We start from the raw sequence: 24,441 nt of genomic DNA on the forward strand, positions 1-24,441 counted from the left end.
CTACATCTATCCATGTTAACTTGTTTGCTTGAGGATACATTATACAAGTCGAAGTTAATTTTTAGTTGATTAAAAGCTAATTTTGTTATTCTACGTGTGTAGAAAAATGTTTTTAGTTATTTAATCATTTATCTTTGTGTGGTCATTTTATTATATTTTTATAACATCGAGATTGGAGTCACTGACAGAGTGACGGGGACTACCAAAGGAGTTTCCACTACCCGGCCATATTATTTCCACGTGTGATGTTTCACCAACTGCGTGTAATCACCCTTGGTTAGCACTCACTGAACAATTGTAATACCCAGAGGACTCCATAACCAACTGCAAAACGAATTACATTATGAAATCTCCGAGTGTGACTCGAATTTGAGACTTCACATACACCCAAAAAGAAGGTAAACTCAAGACAAATCAATTAATTAAGGTGAATGATAAAAAGTTTTTATTAACATAACATACTAAAACAAAAGAAAAGAGTGTGTTTAGCATAATTCAAATTCAAATTAAAACTTAAAAGTCAAAAACTAATGCAAGTGAAGAATGAAATCGATGGACTATGGAATTGACATGGGGATGTCCACACATATTATCCCATGCTAAATTGTTAAGAGGGAATCATCTACATTTAATTGAGTAGTTAATGCCTTTCTAAAGGTGTGTTTGGATGAAACTAGCTGGAGCTGGAATTTGTAGCTGGAGCTGGAGCTTATTGACTAGAGCTGGAGCTGAAACTTATTTTTGAAGCTGGTAGCTGGAGCTTATTATTTTCTATAAGTGTTTGGTAAACTAGCTGAAACATATTTTTCAATTCATAAGCTCTACTTTTTTTCATAAGCTACTAGAAGTAGCTTATTTTTCTAGAGCTTATGATTTTCACAAGCTCTACTTTTTATGTCTACCAAACAAAGCTTATTACTTGGAGCTTATTAAAATCATAAGCTCAAGCTCCATAAGCTCTCATAAGCTCCTATAAGCTCTTGCGCCAAACACACCCTTAGTGTTTATAAGGTCTCGAGCTCGAGTCTCATCTGAAAATTTTCTTAATACAATTTGCTTTGCAGTTGGTTATGAGGTCCTCTAAATGCATCTCTGTCTGAGTCTGTCATATAGCAGTTGTTTAAAGGTGCTTTCAAATGGTGACTATACACGAAGCCTGTTCGATGAAACATTTTTGACACGTGAAATGAATATAATCGGGTGATGGGAACTCATTTGGTGATTCCTCGTCAATGAGTCTAATCTCGAATGTTAAAATAAATAGGATGTTAACAACACATGTCATTACTTTCGTTTATGTATTTTCACTATTCTATAATATGAATTCGAAGTCCAAAAAAGAAACAAACTTTACTATATACTCAAAATAATGATAATTAAACATCTAATAAACCAATTTATACTAAACCAACTTGATACAAAATTCCAAATCCCTTATGCATCTGTTTTCTTTGAACTATCATCTTGTTTATCGATCTCATCGAATCGAATATCATCGTCACTTTGCCAATTTGTTCCTAAGTCCCATAAATCCGAAAACTCGCAGTTCTGAAGATCACTCCACACGTCCTCTTGTTTCACGAGAATCTCATCATTCGTGCCTCCATAACTCGCTTCGAAAATTGACTTTTGTGCATCATCTTCAATTTCCAACACATTTTTCCCTTTTGAAACATGGTCATCTTCTGTCATCACAAACTCAAGATCAGGATTTTGTTCAAGGGGCTGATGTTCGATGAACATGTTAGTCGCTCTCGAAGAAGAAGAAACATGAAGCATTCCCTCTTTCTTTTCTCGTATTGAAGACGAAAACGTCTGATTTTGTAACACTTGACCTAAAAACGAGATCATTTGCTTTTGTTTACGTTCCGCCTCTTTTAGTTTTTCATTTATTGATTCCATATATTGATGTGTTTCATGATGCTCGTTTTGTAAGTCGATAACTTCTTGCATCATCTCCGTTTTCTCTTTTTGTAATCGTTCAATTTCAGCTTCGATTGATGATAAATTGTTCTTTTCTTCATTAGCTAGAAAAGTATTCGATTTACGCCTTTGAATGTCCTTCAAAAGATACTTTCTTCCTCTTAAAAACCTCTCATTTGCAAACTCCCATTTGTCAGCATCAATCTTGCGAAAGCCCTGAATCGAATCGCAATAGTAAAAACATATTAACGTAACTTTAAACCAAATATATACTAAATTGCATCTAACACAAAAAAAAAAGTTCATACCTTTTCATACCCCGTCTCAAAAAACCGATTACAACGATGTAAAAAAAATTACAAACAATTTTTTTTTATTTCTATCTATAATCGAAAAATTTACATTGAATACATACAAAATTGCAAGCAACAAAGGGTACAAATACAAATAAGATTACATACAATTATACAAATACAAATACAAATTAAAGATTAAAACTAACACATTGAGACTTCATGATCAACTGTTTTTTAATGTAGTTAATATTTACCCACATATGTGTTAAGTTGTCGAACAAAGCTTGAAAAATTGTTGTGTTTGAAGTTTCTGGGCAAGACTATTCTTGCGAACTCAATCGGATCCCAGACTACGAAACTTTGCCCATTTCGGTCCCATGAGATAATCGGGTCAAGTAACGGGTCATCCACTATATCGTATGTTTTCGATAAAAATGGTGGAATTTGTATTCCTTGTAATAATGGTAACGGTTGAGGAATCGTTTCCCCTCCTGTCGCCACAGTTTCATATCCTGTCGAAAAAAAACAAATTTAGTAAATTATTATTATTATCAAATATTTGCAAAACATAACAGAATATTATGGAGTAACTAATTTAGGGAAGCTGAAAATATTCAAATTTGGGGATATAAACTACTGAAATTTCAGAGAAAATGAAAAAAAAAATATAAAAAACAGAGCAGAAGCAGAGTAATTATGAACGAAAACAGAACAAAAACAGAGTAATTATGAAAGAAAATGGAAAACTAAAATGATGAAAAAAATTTTGAATACTCACCAAATGTGGATGAGATTGGAGCTGATAGGGGGCTTAAATTAGGAACCGGAGATGATCCATGAGGAATCGGGTCGGATCCAAAAGGAGAAGACGAAGAATGAGGATTCATTGAAGAAACAGAGTAGTAAAATTGGGAAATGGTCGGTTGATAAATTGGTGTATATATAGGTAATGTATGGGTATGAAATAAAAATATCTGGTGAGTATGGCGGTGACTGGGTGGCGTCAGCATGTTTGAACTGTCGCCGACCTTAGGGATTACTGTGGTAGATATTTTTTTTTTTGTATTTATGAAGATGATGTGGTCCGGCCAATCACGTTTTAGTATGCCAAAATGCTAAAGTTACATTACTTTTTGTTTTTTTTATTTAAAAAAAGAATAAGGGCATGAACTTTCCGTTGAATTTTCTTGTCACATAAGTAAGACTCGTTATTTATTCTTCTAGAGTATACTACCATTTGTGACGCATGATAACTCAAGCAGTCAAGCTGTGAGATTCTTGTTGGCCCAAAAGTCGCTCTGAATTTTTCATGTTACGAGACATGAATTTGGAGTATTGGTTGAGTGTAAATGAGTTCTAACCACGTGTTCTGAGTGACTGATATATTTATTAATTATATATTTATATTAATTTTAATATATATATATATATATATATATATATACATTATTATAAAGCACGTGCCATTATGATTATGTGTCATCACCTCATTAAATTGTCCTACGTGTCATTATATTATAATTATATGAATTAAACATTATCCTATGTGTCATTCTATATTAATTAAAAAATCAGATTTTGTTACCTTATATATTAATAATAATAATAAAGACATAAGATAAAGATATGGTCAATTTGTTACCTTATACGAACTATAAAAGATTATATATCAATATATATAATTAAAATTTTATCATCTTAATTATTAATTAATTAATTAATATTAATAAAAAAAAGTACGGATAAATATAAACTCATCATAATTTATTAATAAAAAAAAATTACTCCCGTACAAAAACACAATCTCTGGACTTCTTCCCCAAAAACATTAGGGTTTCCTCTCCACATATGAATAACAAATACGCCCAAATTGTTACCAGATTAAATCTACTCCATATTGTAAAATTCGTATTCCAAAAGTATTCCCTTTTCCTTAAGGATCGTATGCCACAAGTAATCACTTTTCAACACAATCGGAGGATTTTTTTCCCCAAAAAATTTAGGGTTTAAATTCGTATTCCACAAGTAATCCCTTATCCCTAAGGATTACTCCCGTTTTCTGTTTTACAATCTTATAAATACATGTAAAAAACATACTTTTAGTAAATACGTATTCTTCTTTTTTACTCTGTTCTTCGTATCTAATGGGTTCCAATATGCTATTCGTCAGAGACATAACACCAAGGAAGGTTAACTTTTCGTTGAGGGTTAAGGTTATGAAGATACAGATTATGAATGGGAAAGGGTATGATTCCGGGAAAAAAACCTTGGAATTAATAGTTGTCGATGAACAGGTAACAAATTTTATGTTGTTAATAATAGTTATATCATCAATTTTAGGTTGTTATTAACATATTAATAATTATTTCAATTTCAATGTGTTGAAAGTTAATTTTTATTCAGTTGTTATCATGACATAAAAATTATTCTTTTTTAGGGTGATAGGATTGGTGTCAATATCAGACATGTGTTAAAGCCAAAGTTTGAAAGTGCTTTGAGAGAACATCATCACTACATTCTTCGGAATGTAGTTGTAGTTGACAACCCAGTCAGATTTAGATCGATTCACTGGAATCATGAGACCAAGCTAATGTTCACGCACAAATCAACTATTATTCCCTTTGAATCATCTCAGTGGACTGGACCAGAAGGGTTCAATTTTTTGCAGTTCAGTGATCTTAAGTCACCTGTGTTGTTAAAAGCTGGAGTTACTGCAGGTTGGTAATTATATGTTCTATATATTGTAAACATAATTTAGTTTTTATAGTTAACTATAATATTGACCAATTAACACTTGTGATGCAGATGTGATTGGAAGGGTGAACAGTTATGGTAACATTAAGCAGCGTGGTCAAACTGATGACATACCATCTAAATTCATCAATTTTGAGTTAAAGGATCTAAGGTAATACATTTTTTTTACACTAAAAATTATTAGGTTACTACCTTCTTATAAGTTATTAATAAATTAGTAATTTATACAAAAAAATTATCTGATTTTTGTTATTATTATTAGCGATGTTGTGGTGTCTTGCACGTTATGGGGTCAATTCTGTATCGACTTTTATAATTACATGAAAAAGGCTGGTGAGGATCAGTGTGTCATTGTGTTAATTCAATTCGGAACAACCAAGGATTATATAGGTACACATCTTTTCCTACAATTTTTACATTACATTACTTATCTACTACCACAATTAATATAACAAGATTATAATAATTGATGTATTCTTTTAATACCTAGCAGGAGAACTCACAGTTAGTTCAGATTGGAATTTTACAAGTGTTTTGATAGACTCTGATGATGTACCTGCTATTTCTGATTTCCGAGCACGGTAAATATAAAAATAGACAACACAACCTACTTTATAATATTTACGAATTACAGTTTATATAATATATATAACATGTCATCATAATATGGAACTTACTTATCTGTCATAAATTACAGTTTACTTGAGTTACACGCCAATGATAATTCAGTGGGATCTTTGGCACCTATGTTGACACCACCCACTAATGACCTAACTAAGTGGTTTAAAGATGTGAAGTGTGTTGGACTTGATGATCTGAGACCTGATAATGTAAGTACTACTATTTTTTTAATTAATTCAAATTTGTAAGTTTCAATTCTGATACTGTAATACTCTTAATCAGCCTGGGATTTTTGTCGTACATGCAACAATCATTGCTATTCTTCCGGATGAACCATGGTCTTATATTGCGTGTAAGAAGTGCAATAAAAAAGCAAATACCGTTGATAAAAATGTTGACTTGACACTCAACATTGACGAACTCTTAGCTTTAGAGCGTTATTGCAAGAAATGTGGCGAAAAACCAAAGGTCCAGCTAAGGTAACATTCTACACATTAACAAAATATTTGATACTAAACCTTGATTTAAAGTATGATGTGTTTTATAAGTTTATCAACCTCCAGGTTCAAGGTTTCTGTACGCGTAGAAGATGACTATGGAACTGCATCTTTGACACTCTTTGAGACTCAAATTCAGAATTATTTTGACAAATCCGCTTACGAACTTCAAAAATCTTTGCCAGAAGATCAGGATCAACCCGATGAGTTGGATGAGCTTTTAGGGAAGAGTTTGCTTTTTAAGTTGGAGGTCAGTGACTTTAACCGTGACAGGACATATGCAAATTACACGGTTAAAGATGCTACAACTGACTCTCAATTTATACAAGTGTTCAACGAAAAATATCAAACTCATAAGGTATTTAATTATAAAATTTTTTCTTACTGTTTAATATATTCTATATAGCTAACACGAAGGGGACTACTTTTTAGTTTTTACAAAATATACTATATAATAATATCATCTAATAATAAACTATATGATATAGGCCGGTGATGATTCGTACAGTTTTGATGTTGTAAAAGAATCTTCAACGTCTAAAGTTACTTCGTCTACTAAGGTACATTCATAGCATGTCAATTTATTATCCATTTAAGAACAATGAAAATTATATATATATATATATATATATATATATATATATATATATATATATATATATATATATATATATATATATATATATATATATATATATATATATATATATATATATATATATATATATATATATATATATATATATATATATATATATATATTAAAATGTATAGCCATTGTTGTAAATTTTTTGTTGTGATATTCTGTTTTTATTTTTAGTTATCACATGTACAATTGACGCTATAATAACTTCAATATATTGGCTAACCATTGTTGAAAACTATTCTAAAATAACAGGGTGATTCTACTTCCACCACGGATGGTAGTCAAGCAGTTGATCTTACTGCAGACAGTGATAATAGCCCTTTGAAGAAGAGAATCAAAACAGAGCCAGGAACATCTCCAATGTCTTTTAGCTCTTCGACCAACAAACCAAATTGATCAACCATATCAAATAAGCTTCACTACTTTAAGAGTCCCATCATGGAATGCTATGGGGAATTTTAATTTTGGCTTTAATTCTTCGATATTTTTGTTGAATTTTCAATTGGATTTCTGCATCTCTTTTGTACTTAACTTGGTTATTTTGTTACTTTAAGGTTTGTTTGTCACTTTAATTGGTGATTTGAATATTGGTTTTTCAGTTACATTATAATAGGATGATATGTTTGTTTCTATTTTCATTTAATTTGTTTAAAATCCAAAACTTTTATGATTGTTTGGTTTATATTTAACTGAAAGGTGTTTGTAGATAGATGTGTATTGTGTTTAAAAAATAACTCTCTTTGGACTGTGATATTCTAAAACCAACTCAGTTAAAATGAAGTGACAATTTTTTTAAAAAACATCATAACATATTAGTATCACTCCTATTTACAAACAATTCATTCAATGACTCAAAATAAGGTCATGGAAATTATGTTATACCTACACTTTTCAGTCAACATCTAATGTTCAATTTCAAAGTACACTAACAGAAACTCTACATCTTAGGAACAATTCTTTAACTGACATCAAACAAAAAATATAAATTAAGTCCAGTAACACAAAAATAGTATCTTTAATTGACATCAAACAAAAAATATAAATTAAGCCCAGTAAAAAAAAAAATTTAGAATAATAAATACTCAAAAACAATAACCAAATCGTCTCCAGCAAAAGACATGATAACTAAATACCAGATAAAAGAAGATAAACATATAACAACAGATTTTTAAAATACTCTTCAATTATCCCCACAGGCATACGTACTCCTCCAGGATGCTTTGTTTCTGGTCTATAACAAATCGGCTGATCCAAAATTTAAATCGTTGACTTAAGCTTCCAAAGTAACAAGCCCAAAAAGCAGCCTACAAAACAAACATAATATCATCATCCTTTACACTATTTTAAGCGGATATTCCTACTTTTACGGTTTCGTTATGATAGAATAAAATAGCTGATATTGAATAAGAAATTTCAAATAAAAAATCCAATTACTCCCTCCGTCCCAAAATAAGTATTTAACTTATTATTTATATTTGTCACAAAATAATTGCCCACTTCTAAAAATAATCAATAAATATGATTAAACTCTCAAATTTACCCTTATTTATTAATCTCAATCACTCATATTTTAAATAAATTCAGTCAAACTTACCTTAATTATATGGACAAAATTGACATTTATCATCAATATCTTAAATCTAACAAAAATAACTACCAGACACTCTTTTGGGACGTAGGGAGTATTACATACAATTAAAACATACAAGTAAAAATTAATACTTCATCCGTCCCAAATCTATTGTCCCAAATTGATAGATCACACACTTTTCATCCTATCTTCCAAAAGTACCCTCTACTATATTCTATCAATTTTATTGTGTAATACATGATTTAAGAGTATGTTAGTCAATTTGTGTAGATTTATAAAAAAAAGAATTGGAAATATCAATTTACACTTCATTTATTAAATTAAAATAAATATATTTAAACTCATAACTGATACATATCAATATGAATACTATTTAAATGTATATGATGACCCATATCAGTACTAGAAAAATTAAAAAAGAATTACTTCTTAGATACATTTAAATTACTTCTTAGATACATTTAGGCTTGACGTCATAATTAACTATGGAAATAACTTGAAACACAACTACATAATAAGTCCAAAAGCTACTTACTTATTAATAATATGATTAATATTTTATTGTATATGATGACCCATATCAGTACTAGAAAGATTACTAAAGAATTACTTTTTAAATACGTTTAGGTTTGGCGTGATAATTAATTATGCAAATAACTTGAACCACAACGACATAATGAAGTCCAAAAGCTACTTACTTATTAATATTGAATAACTTGGCCACTAAGTAAATTCATTAAAATAATTAATTATGGAAATAAATTGAGCCACAAGAAATTATAGTTTATAAATTACCTATATATAGGATTGAGGTGATGATGCCTAACATCAAGTTTCCGTAAAAGATTAACACAATTAAAGAAGGTTTCGTTCTTTTGGTTAATATTCGAGAAAACATAGAAAATTATTCAACAAAAGTGTTGCTTAATATATTTTTATTTTTAACAACTTTCATATTGAAAGTATACGGTAATGGATGTCTCCACACCAAACCATGCAAGAAAAAGAAGTCCTGAAGATACTAATCAACTTACACATGCCAATACTAAAAGAGCGAGAAAAATACGAAAGGAAATTATGCTTGCAAAAAGACGTAAAAAGGAGATTCACACATCACAAATATCTTATTCTGTCAATGCGTACCCACAAGGTAATTTTTGATCCTTTTAACTATTAAGGTTATAATTTTTGACACTTTTCTAATCTGTGCATTATATTAATTAATTAACACCATGAACATACAGAGCATAATGGGTCTGTCGTCATAATTCTTTGATTTTAATACAACTTTATTTTCCATTACTACATATTATGAATTATTGAAATCGTACTATAAGTTATTTATTAATTGTTTTTTTTTGTTATTGTGATGCGTTAAAAAGAAAATACCGTTATCGCTAGACGAGTTACGCAGGATATTTTTTACAAAAAAAGAGGTACACAACTATATTTTTGATTACATCCACTTCAGATATGCACTTATATAACTACACTTTGATTTGCAATGATTCCACAATTACAATCTTGCAGAGAAACAAAACAACTATATTCCCAACACAAAGAAAGATCAACAAAACTTTACTGCTTCCAAACGCAAAACTCAATGTTCGAAGTCTATACGATCAGGTTTTAAAAATTTTAAATAACGAGTTGTCTCAATTAATTCACATTAATCTACTGCGTATTAACGTTTATATTTAACCCTTAAATTAAAAGTTTGCCTTTATGATACAGCTTCTGTCTCTACAACTTCAAATGATTTAGCCGTTGTGTCATCATTCAATAAGTTCCACGTCAGTGAAGATTTAAGGTCTAAAAGTCATACTTCATATACACACAATATTCCTGAAACATCCACAACAAGTACCCAATTGACTCAGACATTGCAGCAGACTGTTAATACTTCTGACAATCCAAGAGGAGTGCATTCAAAAAGTAAGACTACTTTTTAAATATCATACGAGTATTAGTCATAAAACCCTTACACAACACATGTTAATCGTTGAAATTGACTGGTTTTATTTATATTCTTTGTTTCATATTTAGATGCACGGTCTGCAAGAATGGAAATATTAAGACAACGTCGTAAGGGTAAAACACTTGCTCAAGAAAAAATAGTCGGGATTTCAAAAGGTAATAATATTTTACCTGAATGGAACAATGAAGATAAATTACATTTATTCATACATATATCTCTACTGATCTAACCTAATACATTAAATTTATCCCTTTGCCAGAATATTATGATGAAGGAGATTTATCCCACACTTGCTCAGCTTGTGGGGCAATTTTGTGGTATAGAGAGACACGTCGTGGTAAGAATACAAAAGGTTTGCCAGGCGCATTCTCACTTTGTTGTCTCAAAGGAAAGATAGCTCTTCCCGAATTCACAAAAAACCCACCTAAACTTTTATTAGATTTATACACCAATAATCATCCAAAGAGCAAACATTTTATTGAAAATGTTAGACAATACAATATGATTTTCTCTTTTACTTCAATGGGTGGAAAGATTGACATAAATGTCAACAAAACTAAAGGTCCTTATACGTATCGTATTCATGGACAAAACATCCATAAAATGGGTGGTTTGATACCAACTTTTGGAACAACACCAAAATATTCACAGTTGTACATCTATGACACTACAAATGAAGCAGCAAACAGGAAAAAAGCTATCGGGTACAATTATGTTTTTTTTAGATTTATTATAAATTACTATGTACTAAATACCTTAATACTTCATTATTATTACAATTCTAATATTGACAATTTCTGCAAAAAAAAATATTTCTTACTCATAACAGTGGAAAAAACTGCAATCAGCCGACATCGTCCAAAAATACACTAGATGAATCGCTTATTACTGAATTAATGCAACTTCTAGACGAGTGCAATCCTCTTGTCAAAATGTATCGGATAGCGCGTGACCGATTTGAAAAAAATCCAAATAAAAAGTTTAAGATTAAGTTAATTGGTCGACGAAGCACTGATGGGCGCAACTACAATCTACCAACAATTGACGAGGTAGCTGCACTAATTGTAGGTGACATAGACTTGAATTTTGATAAAAGGGATATAATAATAGACAGTCATGTTGATGGATTACAGCGAATCAGTGAACTTCACCCTCAGTATCTGGCACTTCAATATCCTCTTCTGTTTGCTTATGCCGAAGATGGTTACAGGACAGATATTTATCATCGTGACGTTGATGCCATTACCACAAAGAAGAGGAAGAGAGTTACAATGCGAGAGTTTTTCGCATATAAAATACAAGAAAGAGCGATCCCAACACTTGTACATCTAGCACGTAAGTTACATCAACAATTATTGGTGGATGCTTACACAATGGTTGAGTCGGAAAGAATTTCATACATTAGGAATAATCAAAAGATACTAAGATCTGATACTTTTAGCCACTTAACAGAAGCATCGCTCACGGGTAGTGCTGTAAATACTATGTTGGGTAAGCGGATAAAACTTCCTTCATCATTTACCGGAAGCGCCAGGTATATGATTGAAAATTACCGTGATGCTATGGCGTTGTGTCGAGTTTATGGGTATCCAGACCTCTTTCTTACTTTTACGTGCAACTCCAAGTGGCCAGAAATCACTAGAGCGTTAGAAGGTTCCAACTTCAATCCAGAAGATAAACCAGCTTACCAAGCTAGAATGTTCAAAATAAAGCTGGATCGTCTCATGAGTGATATCAAGAAAAGAAAAATCTTTGGCAGGGTCCGAGCAGGTATTTACATTGTTATTCATTATGCACTGCTAATATATTAATAACATTTTGTTATACATGTAAGTGTATCAACAAGACAAGTAGTATGCACATTAAAATTACAAAAGTCATTATATCAGAAACGGTATTATTTAGTACTAAAAAGAATGTTCTCTTAAGTTCACATAAAAGCTTACAAGACCACCTAACATCAAATCAATGGTATTTAGAACAATATTTTTGAGTATAGAGAATCAAGTTTGTGTTTTTTTAATACAAAGACTAAATAAAAAACTTTCAAAAGACAGATGAAGGCATTTACAGTAGTAATAACTTATACCACATATTAGTATGTTAATATTATATGCACTTTAATATTATACGATATATGATAATTCTTATATGCACTGTTAATTATTTACATTTACGAATTTAGTTATATGATAATAACTATCTTTTAATATTTTTTATTCTTCTTTTGTAGAACTTTATACAGTGGAGTTTCAAAAACGAGGACTACCTCATGCACATATATGCATCTTCCTTGATGAAAGAGACAAAATGTCAGAACCTGAAGATATTGATAAATATATTTGCGCCGAAATACCCGATAAAAATGAAGACCCAGAACTTTATCAACTTGTATCAGATTTAATGATACACGGACCATGTGGAGAAAAAAATCCAAAATGCCCGTGCACGGACATTGAGAAGAAGTGCACCAAAAGATTTCCTAAACCTTTTTCAGACGTAACAAGTGTTGATAAAGATGGTTATCCCGTATATAGAAGAAGGGACGATGGTCGTACAGTAAAGAAACAAGGTCATGACCTTGATAACAGAAACGTTGTGCCCTATAATCCCCAACTACTTAAAAAGTTTCAAGCTCATCTAAATGTTGAGTGGTGTAACCAAGTGGGGGCAATCAGGTATTTATTCAAATACATCAACAAAGGAAACGATAGGGTCACTGCAGGCGTATGTGATGAAGATACAGATGAAATTAAAGAATACTATGACTGTAGATATGTCTCATCTTGCGAAGCCGTATGGAGGATACTATCTTTTGATATAAATCATAGAAATCCTACTGTTATACGACTACCATTTCACCTAGAAGATCAACATTCAATTGTGTTTGATGAAGAAGATTTTATTGAAAATGTTTTAGATAACCCTTCAGTTAACACGTCTATGTTTCTAGAGTGGATGAAATGTAACCAAATAAACGAAGAAGCACGACAATTAACTTATGTTGAGTTTCCTACAAAGTTTGTTTGGAACAAACAAACTAGGGTTTGGACTCTAAGGAAAAAATTTACAGGATCAATAGGTCGTATTCATCACGTATCCCCTTCAGCAGGTGATCTATTTTATCTTCGGATTTTGTTGAATAAGGTAAAAGGTCCTACTTCATATCAAGATATTAGGACAGTCGATGGTAAGGTATGTTCTACTTTCAAAGATGCGTGCTATGAAATGGGATTATTAGATGATGATCAAGAATACATCGACGGTATCAAGGAGGCCAGTGCTTGGGATTCTGGTAACTTTGTACGATCTTTATTTGCCCAATTACTTGCATCTAATAGTCTGAGTAGACCAGAAGTCATATTCGAAAACTCATTTCAGTATTTGTCTGTCGACATTATTCATCACCGACTTTCAGGTAACATTATTTTTTATTACTTCATAATTTTTAAAACATACGTAATATTGTGTTATACTATTTATCTTATTTGTCTACTTATACATAATAATTTACATACAATCTGAAATAACGCAGGTATAGAACCAACAAGAGAAATGGTACGAAACCTTACTTTACATGAGATCGAGAAGATACTACAACGAAATGGTAGTACTTTAAAGAATTATAATTCTATGCCGTACCCATCTTCAATTGGTTTAAATTTGTCTGATAATCCTCTTATTATAGATGAATTATCATACAACATGTCGGCCCTAGAATCTGAACATTCTGAGCTTATTGGTAAATTAACCGGAGAACAAAAAAATGCATATGACACTATTATTAATGCTGTTGATCAGGACAAAGGTGGTGTATTCTTTTTGTACGGTTATGGAGGCACAGGTAAAACATTTCTTTGGAAAATATTGTCAGCTGCATTGCGTAGTAAAGGAGAGATTGTATTGAATGTTGCATCAAGTGGGATTGCAGCTTTGTTGTTGAGTGGAGGAAGGACGGCTCATTCCCGTTTTGCAATCCCTATTAATCCAACTGACGACACATTTTGTACAATTCTCCCTAATAGTAATTTGGCAGGATTAATAAGAAGAGCTAAACTGATAATTTGGGATGAAGCGCCAATGGTTAATAGACTATGTGTTGAAAATCTTGATCGTTCTTTACGCGATATATGCCGGATAGATAATCCAAATAGCATGGATACACCGTTTGGAGGAAAAGTTGTAGTGTTTGGTGGAGATTTTCGACAAGTCTTACCAGTTGTTACACAAGGAAAAAGAGAGGATATAGTTGCTGCATCACTTAATTCTTCATACATATGGGATCATGTTAACGTTCTGAGACTTACAGTTAATATGAGACTTTCTGCACTTTCTTCAGGTGCTTCTAATGCTGATAATGAAAATACTATAGAGGATACTCGAAGCTTTGCAGAATGGATACTAAACATCGGTAATGGTACTATAAATTCGACAGATGACGGTATATCAGAAGTTGAAATGCCCGACGATGTTTTAATCAAAGATGTTGAAGATCCTATTGGTTCTATGATTAGTTCTATATATCCACAATTTTTGGAAAATTTGGGTAATCCAACTTATTATCAAGAACGTGCAATTCTAGCTCCAACACACGAAATTGTTAACATCATTAATGATCGGATGATGGAGTATCTTGAGGGTGATGAAAGGTCATTTTTAAGCTCCGACAGCATTTGTCAATCCGAAAAAGACGCGGACTTCAATAGTGAATTGTACACTACAGATTATCTAAACAGCATCAACCTTGGTGGCCTCCCAAAGCATAATCTTAAACTAAAAGTAGGTGTACCAGTAATGTTGCTTAGGAATGTCGATCAAGCTGGAGGATTGTGCAATGGTACACGTTTACAAATAACAGGACTTGGGGAAAAAATTATCAAAGCTAAAATCTTAACCGGTACCCACGTTGGCACGATAACTGCTATTCCACGTATGCTAATTGTTCCATCAGATAAAAGAATTCCTTTCAGATTTCAAAGAAGACAATACCCATTGTCTGTATGCTTTGCAATGACAATCAATAAAAGCCAAGGACAGTCCTTACAACATGTTGGTTTATTTCTACCAAAACCAGTTTTTAGTCACGGGCAACTTTATGTGGCACTGTCTAGAGTTACCAACAGAAAGGGACTGAAGGTGCTTATTTTAAACAAGGATAAACAATTATCAAAAACAACACAAAACGTCGTATACAAGGAAGTGTTGCAACACCTATAGTAGCTGGATCGTACTGATATTACTATATATTCACTTTTGTACTTTATACTTTATGATCTTACTAGAACTAACTGAATGTTTTATTTGGTATCTTCAAACTTTAAACTTTTCATCTTGTGAAATTCCAACTCTTATTAAATAGCCCGATAATTTATACATTATATAAGTAAAATGACATGAATTAAAAATGTATAGCAAACTAAATTTATTGTCATATATATTGTTAGAAGAAATGGAACATAACACACCTAAGTCAAAATCATACTAACAAACATTAAACACATCTCCAGACATTTGTTATAATTGATTAATTTTTAACTTTTAACCTTTCCGTGCAACGCACGGGCTCATAAAACTAGTATATATATATATATATAGGGGCAGGATCAATGGTGAAGTAACCAATCGGGGAGAAACGGGGGAAGCAAAAAAAATTTTTTTCGTTTTTTTTGGAATTTTTTTTTTCCGGCATCAAAATCACACGAAAATATGAACATTTAGAAGAGACACTTCGTGATGAATGTTATTATTTAGACGGAAAAACGATCGACAAAAATAACATTCAAGATAATATTGTTCGTGAATAATATGAACGTTTTTTTTTCCAAGTTTTGTGAAGTAAAATTTAGCCCGATTTAGAGTTTAGGGTTTAGGGTTTAATGTTTTGGGTTTATTCCATAAACCCAAAACACCAAACCCTAAACCCTAAACTCTAAACCGTTCGTGTTAAAAACTCAATCTAAATCCTAAATCTAAACCCTAAACCCTAAATTTCTAAACCCTAATATCTAAACCCTATAAACCCTAATATCCAAACCCTAATATCTAAACCCCAATAGCTAAAACCTCAACATACGCTCGAAAAACACGATAATTGTTATATATTACTTCTTCGAGCGTTTTTCCGCCAAAATAAAAACATTTATCACAAAGTGTCTCTACTAAATGTTCATATTTTCATCCCATCTACAATGTTCGTGAACAAAGTTTTTTCAAAAAACGAAAAAAAAAGTTTTTCTTTCCCCCCGCTTCCCCCCGATTGGTTACTTCCCTCTTGATCCTACCAATATATATATATATATATATATATATATATATATATATATATATATATATATATATATATATATATATATATATATATATTACTCAACTTACAAATTATGTTTTGGTGTGTTTGGACGAGCTGGAGCTGGAGCTTATAGCTGGAGCTGGAGCTTATGAGCAGGAGCTTGAGCTGGAGTTTATTTTTGAAGCTGATAGCTCGAGCTTATTATTTTTTATAAATGTTTGGTAAACTAGCTGGAGCTTATTTTTCAGTTCATAAACTCTACTTTTTTTCATAAGCTACTACAAGTAGCTTATTTTTTCAGAGCTTATGATTTTCATAAGCTCTACTTTTTTTGTCTAACAAACGAACCTTATGACTTGGAGCTTATTAAAATCATAAGCTCAAGCTTCAATAAGCTTTCATAAGCTCCAATAAGCTACGCGCCAAACACACCCTTAGTATATAAGCATCTCTCACCCACACTCCAATTCACATCGTCAAAGCTTCACACTTTCAACTCACACTGATGCCTCTTAAAAAAAACTCTTAACTCACACCCACATCATACCATAACAAATGATCTAAGGGAGATACAGATACCATAACAAATGATCTAAGGGTGGTGCCTTTATAAAGGCAGTAAGGGTTTTTCAACCCCTATACATAAGCAAATACTCTAGTAATTTGTAGTTCTGAGTTTTTCATATTTGATCTTTTAAATCAATTACATTCTAGTCTATAATGAAAACATATTGTTAATATGATGAAACCTCACATAACTTGCATTATTATCATTTTATTTCAAAAGAATTCTCATGTTCAAAAGAAGTTTCTCATAGTTGATCTTTTAAATCAATTACATTGTACCCCAATTTAATTTTTGAGTACACATAAAAAAGCAAGAATAAATATATATATTTTTTTTAAAGGCAAGAAGAAACATTAATTGAGCAAACATTAATTGAGTGTTAAAATACAATGCAAATTTCGTATTAGTAGATGTATATATGTAAAATATCTAGATATTAATATGTATAAGAAAATATCTAGAATTTAGAATATGGTAGAAAAATCTAGAAATATTTGATAGGAAAAATCTAGATATTTGTATGTGTAGAAAATATCTAGATATTTATCCATGAAAATATCTAGTTTCTAGAATGTTCCATGGGGTAGTATAAATATGGGTGATGAGTAGTTCATTTGTGTAAGGTGCGAGTAAGTGAAATCTGAAGTAGAGAAGAAGTAAGAAGTGAAGAAGAGTTAGAAGTAGAAGTTGTGAAGAAGTAAGAGTGTGAGTCGAGTCCATAATATTGTAATTGTTTCTTTGTATTAATAAAAGTGTTCTTTGTTAAGTTTCCCGGTTAAGCCTTAGTTCGTGTTTGAGTTCTTAGTGCACTTGTGTTATTTTTATTATATGGTCGTCTCTGCCGCCTAAGTGATATATGGTCGGTTATACCGCCTGAATGATATATGGTCGACACTGTCGCCTAAATATTATTGTGCACTAAGGATTTATAAAATTAAAGGCTAACCAACGTCAAAGTGTTAGTCTAGTGAGTGAGTATAACCTAGGTCCTCTATAGTGGGTGTGTTGAGCTCGTCGAAGCTTCCAACAATTGGTATCAGAGCGGATCGTTCGGGACCATCTCTAGTGGAGGAAATCATCGGTAAACGTTGGACGTTTACATCGACTTATTTTCACCAAGGCTCTAAGGGAGATTCTGTCAGAGCACAGTTAGGAACTGTGAAAGCTCATCGGTCTGGGATCAAACTTATTGGATGTTGGACGTCATGATGGTAGATCTTGCAAGTACGAGCAGTGGAATCAAGAGTCTCAATAACCACAACTATGGTTATTGGCGGACTTGCATAGAATCCTACCTACAAGGACAGGATTTTTGGGAAATAGTTGCTGGCAGTGACACAACGCCTCCACCGAAAAAAAATGCCGAAGCTTTGAGAAAATGGAACATCAAGGCCGGGAAGGCTTTATTTATACTGAAGACTACAATCGAGGATGATCTATTGGAGCACATCCGTGACGAGAAAACAACAAAGGCAGCTTGGGAAACTTCTGAAAAATTATTTTCAAAAGAAGAATGAAGCACGCCTCCAGCTCTTGGAAAATGAGCTTGCGGGTATCACACAAGGAAGTCTATCTATTTCTCAATATTTCACCAAGGTGAAATCAATTTGTCGTGAGATATCTCAACTTGCTCCTGAAGAGAAAGTGAGTGATGCAAGGATGAAGAGAATTATCATCCATGGCTTAAGATCCGAGTATAATGGATTTATAGCCGCTGTGAGAGGATGGCCTACTCAACCATCATTAATAGAGCTGAAGAATTTATTGGCTAATCAAGAGGCATTAGCCAAGCAGATGAATGAAGTAACCATAAAAGACGGAGAAGATGCACTCTTCACCAATAAGAAGAAAGCAACATCTCGAAGACAAGATGCGATGAAAGAAAGTCAGACATATGGATGGAAGAGTCACCCAAAGTCAAAAGGCAACGCTTCAGGGGGAGCTCAACAAGGAAGAAGAGATCATCGCCAACAACATCGAGAAAATGATAAGAGAAAGAATTGTGAATGCTTCAATTGTGGCAAGAAGGGTCATTTTGCTCGAGATTGTAAATTCCCCAAAAGGCGAACTTTTGAAGGAAATATGGCCACCACAAGAGATGAGAAGAAAGAGATCACATTTGAAGCAACCATTAATGAGGAAACATGGGATGCAGAAGCTGGATTTTCTGTTGAAGCTGGCATAGATGATCAAGCTCTTGCAGCAACCTTAAAGTCAACAATAAACTACAAAGATGATTGGATCATTGATTCTGGGTGCTCAAATCATATGACCAATGATGAGACGAAGCTGCAAGAAATGGATGATTACAAAGGAAAGAGAGTCGTGTTGACAGCCGACAATTCAAGGTTGTCTATTTCTCACATTGGAAAGACAATAATTCCAAATGAAGGCGGCTCTCATAAGCTCCAATTCGAGAAGGTGTATCTTGTCCCTGGCCTAAAGAAGAATTTACTTTCAGTACCACAATTGATAGCAGAAGGGAATTATGTGCTCTTTGGACCAGAAGATGTGTCCATATTCAAGAGAGTAAAGGTGGTTGGCAATCCAGTTATGCAAGGAAGAAGAATAGAATCGGTCTATGTATTATCTGCTGAAACAGCTTATGTGGATAAGACTCGAAAGAATGAGACTGCTGATCTGTGGCATGAACATCTTGGGCATGTAGGCTACAATAAGTTAAAGGAGATGATGGTGAAACGCATAGTAAATGGGCTTCCTCAAATTGATATCCGAATAGATACAATATGTGTTGGATGTCAATTTGGCAAAGCTCACCAATTGCCATTCAAGGAGTCAGAGCATCAGTCCAAGACACCACTAGAGCTCATACACTCAGACGTCTTTGGCCCAGTGAAACAAACATCACTTGGAGGAATGAAGTATTTGGTGACATTCATTGATGACTTCTCAAGATATGTGTGGGTTTACTTCATGAAGGAAAAGTCGGAAACTTTTCAGAAGTTTAAAGAGTTCAAGAAGAAGATAGAAAGTGAGCTCAATAATAAGATTAGGTGCTTACGCACAGATAATGGAGGAGAATATTTATCAACCGAGTTCAATATCTATCCTGAGAAGCACAAGATCAGAAGGCAATTGACTTGCCCCAATACTCCACAACAGAATGGAGTGGCGGAACACAAGAATCGTCACCTTGCCGAAACTTGTCGGAGTATGCTTCATGGTAAGAATGTTCCAGGCAGATTTTGGGCCGAATGTATGAGGACGGCATCGTACGTGATTAACAGACTCCCACAAACAAATTTGGGATATATTTCACCATATGAAAGATTATAGAAGATCAAGCCAACCGTCAACCATCTCAAAGTTTTTGGATGTGTATGCTGCTACGTCTTCGTGCCAGATCATCTACGAAGCAAATTTGAGAATAAGGCAATTCGGTGCATTTTTGTCGGTTATGATGAATCAAGAAAAGGATGGAGATGTTGTGATCCAAATACCAGAAAGTGCCATACTTCAAGAAATGTGGTATTTGATGAAGCGTCTTCATGGTGGTCACCTCAAAAGATAGAGCTTCCAGAATCTCATGGATTAGATGAAGGTCCAGAAGAAAAAGAAGATCCTAAAGAGCAGGTATTGGATCCAATAAAAGAAGGAGAAGGGTCGTACTCTAAGGAAAAGAGTCCATGGAAAACTGGTGTACATCAATCTATATCCGAGGAGGTTCATCCAATCCAAAAGGAAGTCGAGGAGCATGCACAAAAATTAAGGAGGTCAGCAAGGCCGAGACAACCTAATCCAAGGTATGCCAATGCTGATCATGTGGATGAATCAATACCTATTGAGCCTTCTACTTATGAAGAAGCAGCGCAAAGTCGAGAATGGCAGAAAGCGATGGAAGAAGAAATTAATGCACTAAAAGAAAACCAGACATGGAGTTTAGTTCCAAAGCCAAAAGATGTAAAACCAATATCTTGTAAATGGGTTTACAAGGTGAAGACTCGATCAGATGGCTCCATTGAAAGGTATAAAGCTCGACTTATTGCTAGAGGTTTTTCTCAACAATATGGGCTGGATTATGAAGGAACGTTTAGTCCAGTGGCGAAGATCACAACAATTCGAGTTCTACTAGCTTTAGCCGCTAGCAAATCTTGGAAGCTGTGGCAGATGGATATCAAGAATGCTTTCTTACATGGAGAAATTGACAAAAGCATTTATATGGAGCAACTAAAAGGCTTTGAGAACAAGATCCATCCTGACCATGTCTGTAAATTAAAGAAGGCACTATATGGCTTGAAGCAGGCTCCAAGAGCTTGGTACGGGAAAATTGGTGAGTTCTTGGTACAACGTGGTTTTACAGTTGCTCCTTCAAATTCTAGTTTATTTGTGAAACAAGATCAAGGAAAACTAGCCATAGTGCTAGTATATGTGGATGACTTAATCATCACTGGAGATCACTATGAGGAGATCTAAAGAACAAGAGAGATTCTGTCTATCAGATTTCATATGAAGGAGCTTGGAGAACTCAAACATTTTCTTGGACTCGAAATAGAGCAGAAAAGAGAAGGATTATTTCTAGGACAACAGAAATATGCTCGAGATCTTTTACAAAACTACGAAATGCTTAATTACAAACCTATCTCAACTCCGATGGATCCGAATACAAAACTACGAGCAGATGAAGGAAAAAGTCTTCAAGATGTTACTATTTATCGAAAGATGGTCGGAAGTCTTATTTATCTCACACTAAGCCGGCCAGACATATCTTATGCAGTTGGAGTGGTTAGTCGATACATGAGCAATCCGAAGAAGCCTTACCTTGATGTTGTACGACGCATCTTGTGATGACCCAGAAATTTCGACCAAACTTAAACTTAATCTTTGTATGATTAACATTTCCGACACGATAAGCAAAGTCTGTAAAACTGAATCTCAAAATTTTTGAATTACTTTTATATATTTAAATACTCTTCAGTTGTTCTCAACGATTCGCGAACCATTATATGTAAATAGATACATATATATACTATAACTTGAAAACGTAACAAAGTTTTAATTGCATGTTACCGTACATTAAACTTATTCGTTTATATATCTATTTGAATATATATGATTTCAAGTTATTTAGTAAACGATAGTAACATCCGATTATTGATTCGATTGATATTTAGATAAGTTGACAAAAACGTTTAAGATGAATAAGTAAAACACTAATTTGCTACAGTATTTTCAAATTGCTACAGTACCCAAAATGCTACAGTGTTTTCGAAAATCACTATTTACTACAGTAAAATTTACTTTGCTACAGTGAATTGCTACAGTAAAAATTGGCTTTGCTACAGTAACTTTGCTACATTAAAACACTATTTTAAAAATGTATTTTAACAAATAGTGAGACGATGATTTATAGAAGTAAATGACCAAAATACTCTAAAGTTTTAGATATACTTTGAGTGGTATAGTTTATGGATAACTTAAGGCTATATTTTGACAAAGGTACGTGACACGAAACGTAAAATGCAAGTTTTCTAAAGGTACGAAAGGACATTCGAAAAACCGGAACCGGGACATAAGTCAAGTGATGACGTACGACTTATCGGAACAAAAATTACAAATCAACTATGCACGGGAATAAAATATAATATATAATTAATTAATTTAAATTATATATTATATATATATTATTTAATTATGTCGACAAGCATTAGGACAAAATTATGTGAGCTGGAAAAATGGGCCATGCGATCGCATGGCCAATGGCCTTCAGAACCATGCGATCGCATGGGATCTGGGGACAGGCCACACCTATAAAAACTCGATCATTCTGCTTCTGTTTTAACATATATTACTCCGTATTTATTTTATTTATTATTATTATTATTATTATTATTATTATTATTATTATTATTATTATTATTATTATTATTATTATTATTATTATTATTATTATTATTATTATTAAGATTATTATTAATCTTATTATTTTTATTATTAATGTTATTATTTTTGCGATACAAAAATAATAATGTACATAAAATATTACGACGGAGTGCTGTCCAAGTAATTTTCAAAACGAGTTTCCGAGCGAGCTAGAGCTAAGGAAAATATGGGTTATTACCAAGGAGGTTATGGGTAATGTTCGGGGGTATTTTTGTGAATTAAACCTCGTGTTTATCATCTCCGATGCGTCTACGTGCTTTCCTGCAATATTGTATATCAATATAAAACAGTGAGTTCATTGATCTCTTTTTATACATATTTTTGGGCTGAGAATACATGCGCTGTTTTATAAAATGAATACAAAAACTAAAACTGATATGCGTGAGTTTCATATGATCCCTTTTACTCCCTACATTTTTGGGCTGAGAATACATGCAAATGCTTTATTAACCGATATACAATATTTATATGCGTGAGTTTCATTTGCTCCCTTTTTAATTGCTTTTGCAATCTATATTTTTGGGCTGAGAATACATGCACTTTATTTTAAACGCAATGGATACAAGTACATACTAAATTCTACACCGAGTTTGAACCGAAAATCCCTTAGCTTTGGTAACTAGTAACTGCCGGTTATAAGAACTGGTGGGCGCGAGTAGTAGTATATGGATCCATAGGGCATGATATCCCCGTCCGAGCTAGAGCACTAGCCTTTTAACGGACGTATGCTATTTGAGAAGCGTACACGTTGGTTTGCGTGTATTATTAAGATGATTATACAAAGGGTACAAATTATATAAACGTTAAAGTTTAGTTACCAGGGTGCTCAATTTTGTAGAACCGATTGATAAACGTTTCGGATGAAACAACTGAAATCTTGTGATCCACCTTTTATGTAAAACCTATTGATAAACGTTTTGAATAAAACAACTGAACTTTTGTAATCCACATTGATATACGGATTATGTGTAATATTAAAACTATGAACTCACCAACCTTTGTGTTGACACTTGAAGCATGTTTATTCTCAGGATTCTAGAAGTCTTCCGCTGTTTGCTTATACGTGATACAAGATATGTGCTTGGAGTCATACATGCTATATACAAGAAACTTGCATTCACCAAACCATTACCATGTATCTTATTTTGACTGTATTGTCAACAGATGTATTATTGTAAACCATTTAAATGGTGATTGTCTATACGTAGGAATCATCAGATGTTAAAAACCTGGAATTTATATATTCATTTATGAAATACCTTTTCAAACGAATACAATGTTACAAAATGTATCACATAGAGGTCAAATACCTCGCAATGAAATCAATGAATGACGTGTTCGTCCATATGGATTTGGAGCGATCGTCACACATCTTAA

At 32.8% G+C, this 24,441-nt stretch overlaps 3 protein-coding genes across 3 annotated transcripts; 2 read left to right on the forward strand and 1 right to left on the reverse strand.

The window, feature by feature from the left end:
• Window positions 1-1,387: 1,387 nt before the first annotated feature.
• Window positions 1,388-2,289, reverse strand: LOC139904427 (uncharacterized). The gene is made up of 2 exons (XM_071886363.1): window positions 2,232-2,289; window positions 1,388-2,139 (listed from the first exon to the last, which is right to left on the reverse strand). Exon 2 carries the CDS (start codon window positions 1,954-1,956, stop codon window positions 1,435-1,437), a length of 522 nt encoding a protein of 173 aa, XP_071742464.1. The 5' UTR covers window positions 1,957-2,139; window positions 2,232-2,289; the 3' UTR covers window positions 1,388-1,434.
• A 2,022-nt stretch (window positions 2,290-4,311) lies between these two features.
• Window positions 4,312-7,375, forward strand: LOC139844342 (replication protein A 70 kDa DNA-binding subunit A-like). The gene is made up of 10 exons (XM_071834561.1): window positions 4,312-4,513; window positions 4,657-4,936; window positions 5,025-5,124; window positions 5,236-5,363; window positions 5,467-5,554; window positions 5,671-5,803; window positions 5,877-6,073; window positions 6,158-6,449; window positions 6,580-6,651; window positions 6,990-7,375. Exons 1-10 carry the CDS (start codon window positions 4,364-4,366, stop codon window positions 7,131-7,133), a joined length of 1,584 nt encoding a protein of 527 aa, XP_071690662.1. The 5' UTR covers window positions 4,312-4,363; the 3' UTR covers window positions 7,134-7,375.
• Window positions 7,376-9,300: 1,925 nt separating this feature from the next.
• LOC139842119 (uncharacterized) lies at window positions 9,301-15,523 on the forward strand. The gene is made up of 9 exons (XM_071832293.1): window positions 9,301-9,478; window positions 9,711-9,764; window positions 9,859-9,954; window positions 10,063-10,263; window positions 10,375-10,461; window positions 10,566-11,010; window positions 11,136-12,076; window positions 12,540-13,724; window positions 13,842-15,523. Exons 1-9 carry the CDS (start codon window positions 9,301-9,303, stop codon window positions 15,521-15,523), a joined length of 4,869 nt encoding a protein of 1,622 aa, XP_071688394.1.
• The last annotated feature ends 8,918 nt before the right edge of the window (window positions 15,524-24,441 follow it).

Source organism: Rutidosis leptorrhynchoides, chromosome 4 (genome assembly GCF_046630445.1).
Source record: "Rutidosis leptorrhynchoides isolate AG116_Rl617_1_P2 chromosome 4, CSIRO_AGI_Rlap_v1, whole genome shotgun sequence".
In the NCBI taxonomy this organism is placed as follows: Eukaryota; Viridiplantae; Streptophyta; class Magnoliopsida; order Asterales; family Asteraceae; genus Rutidosis; species Rutidosis leptorrhynchoides.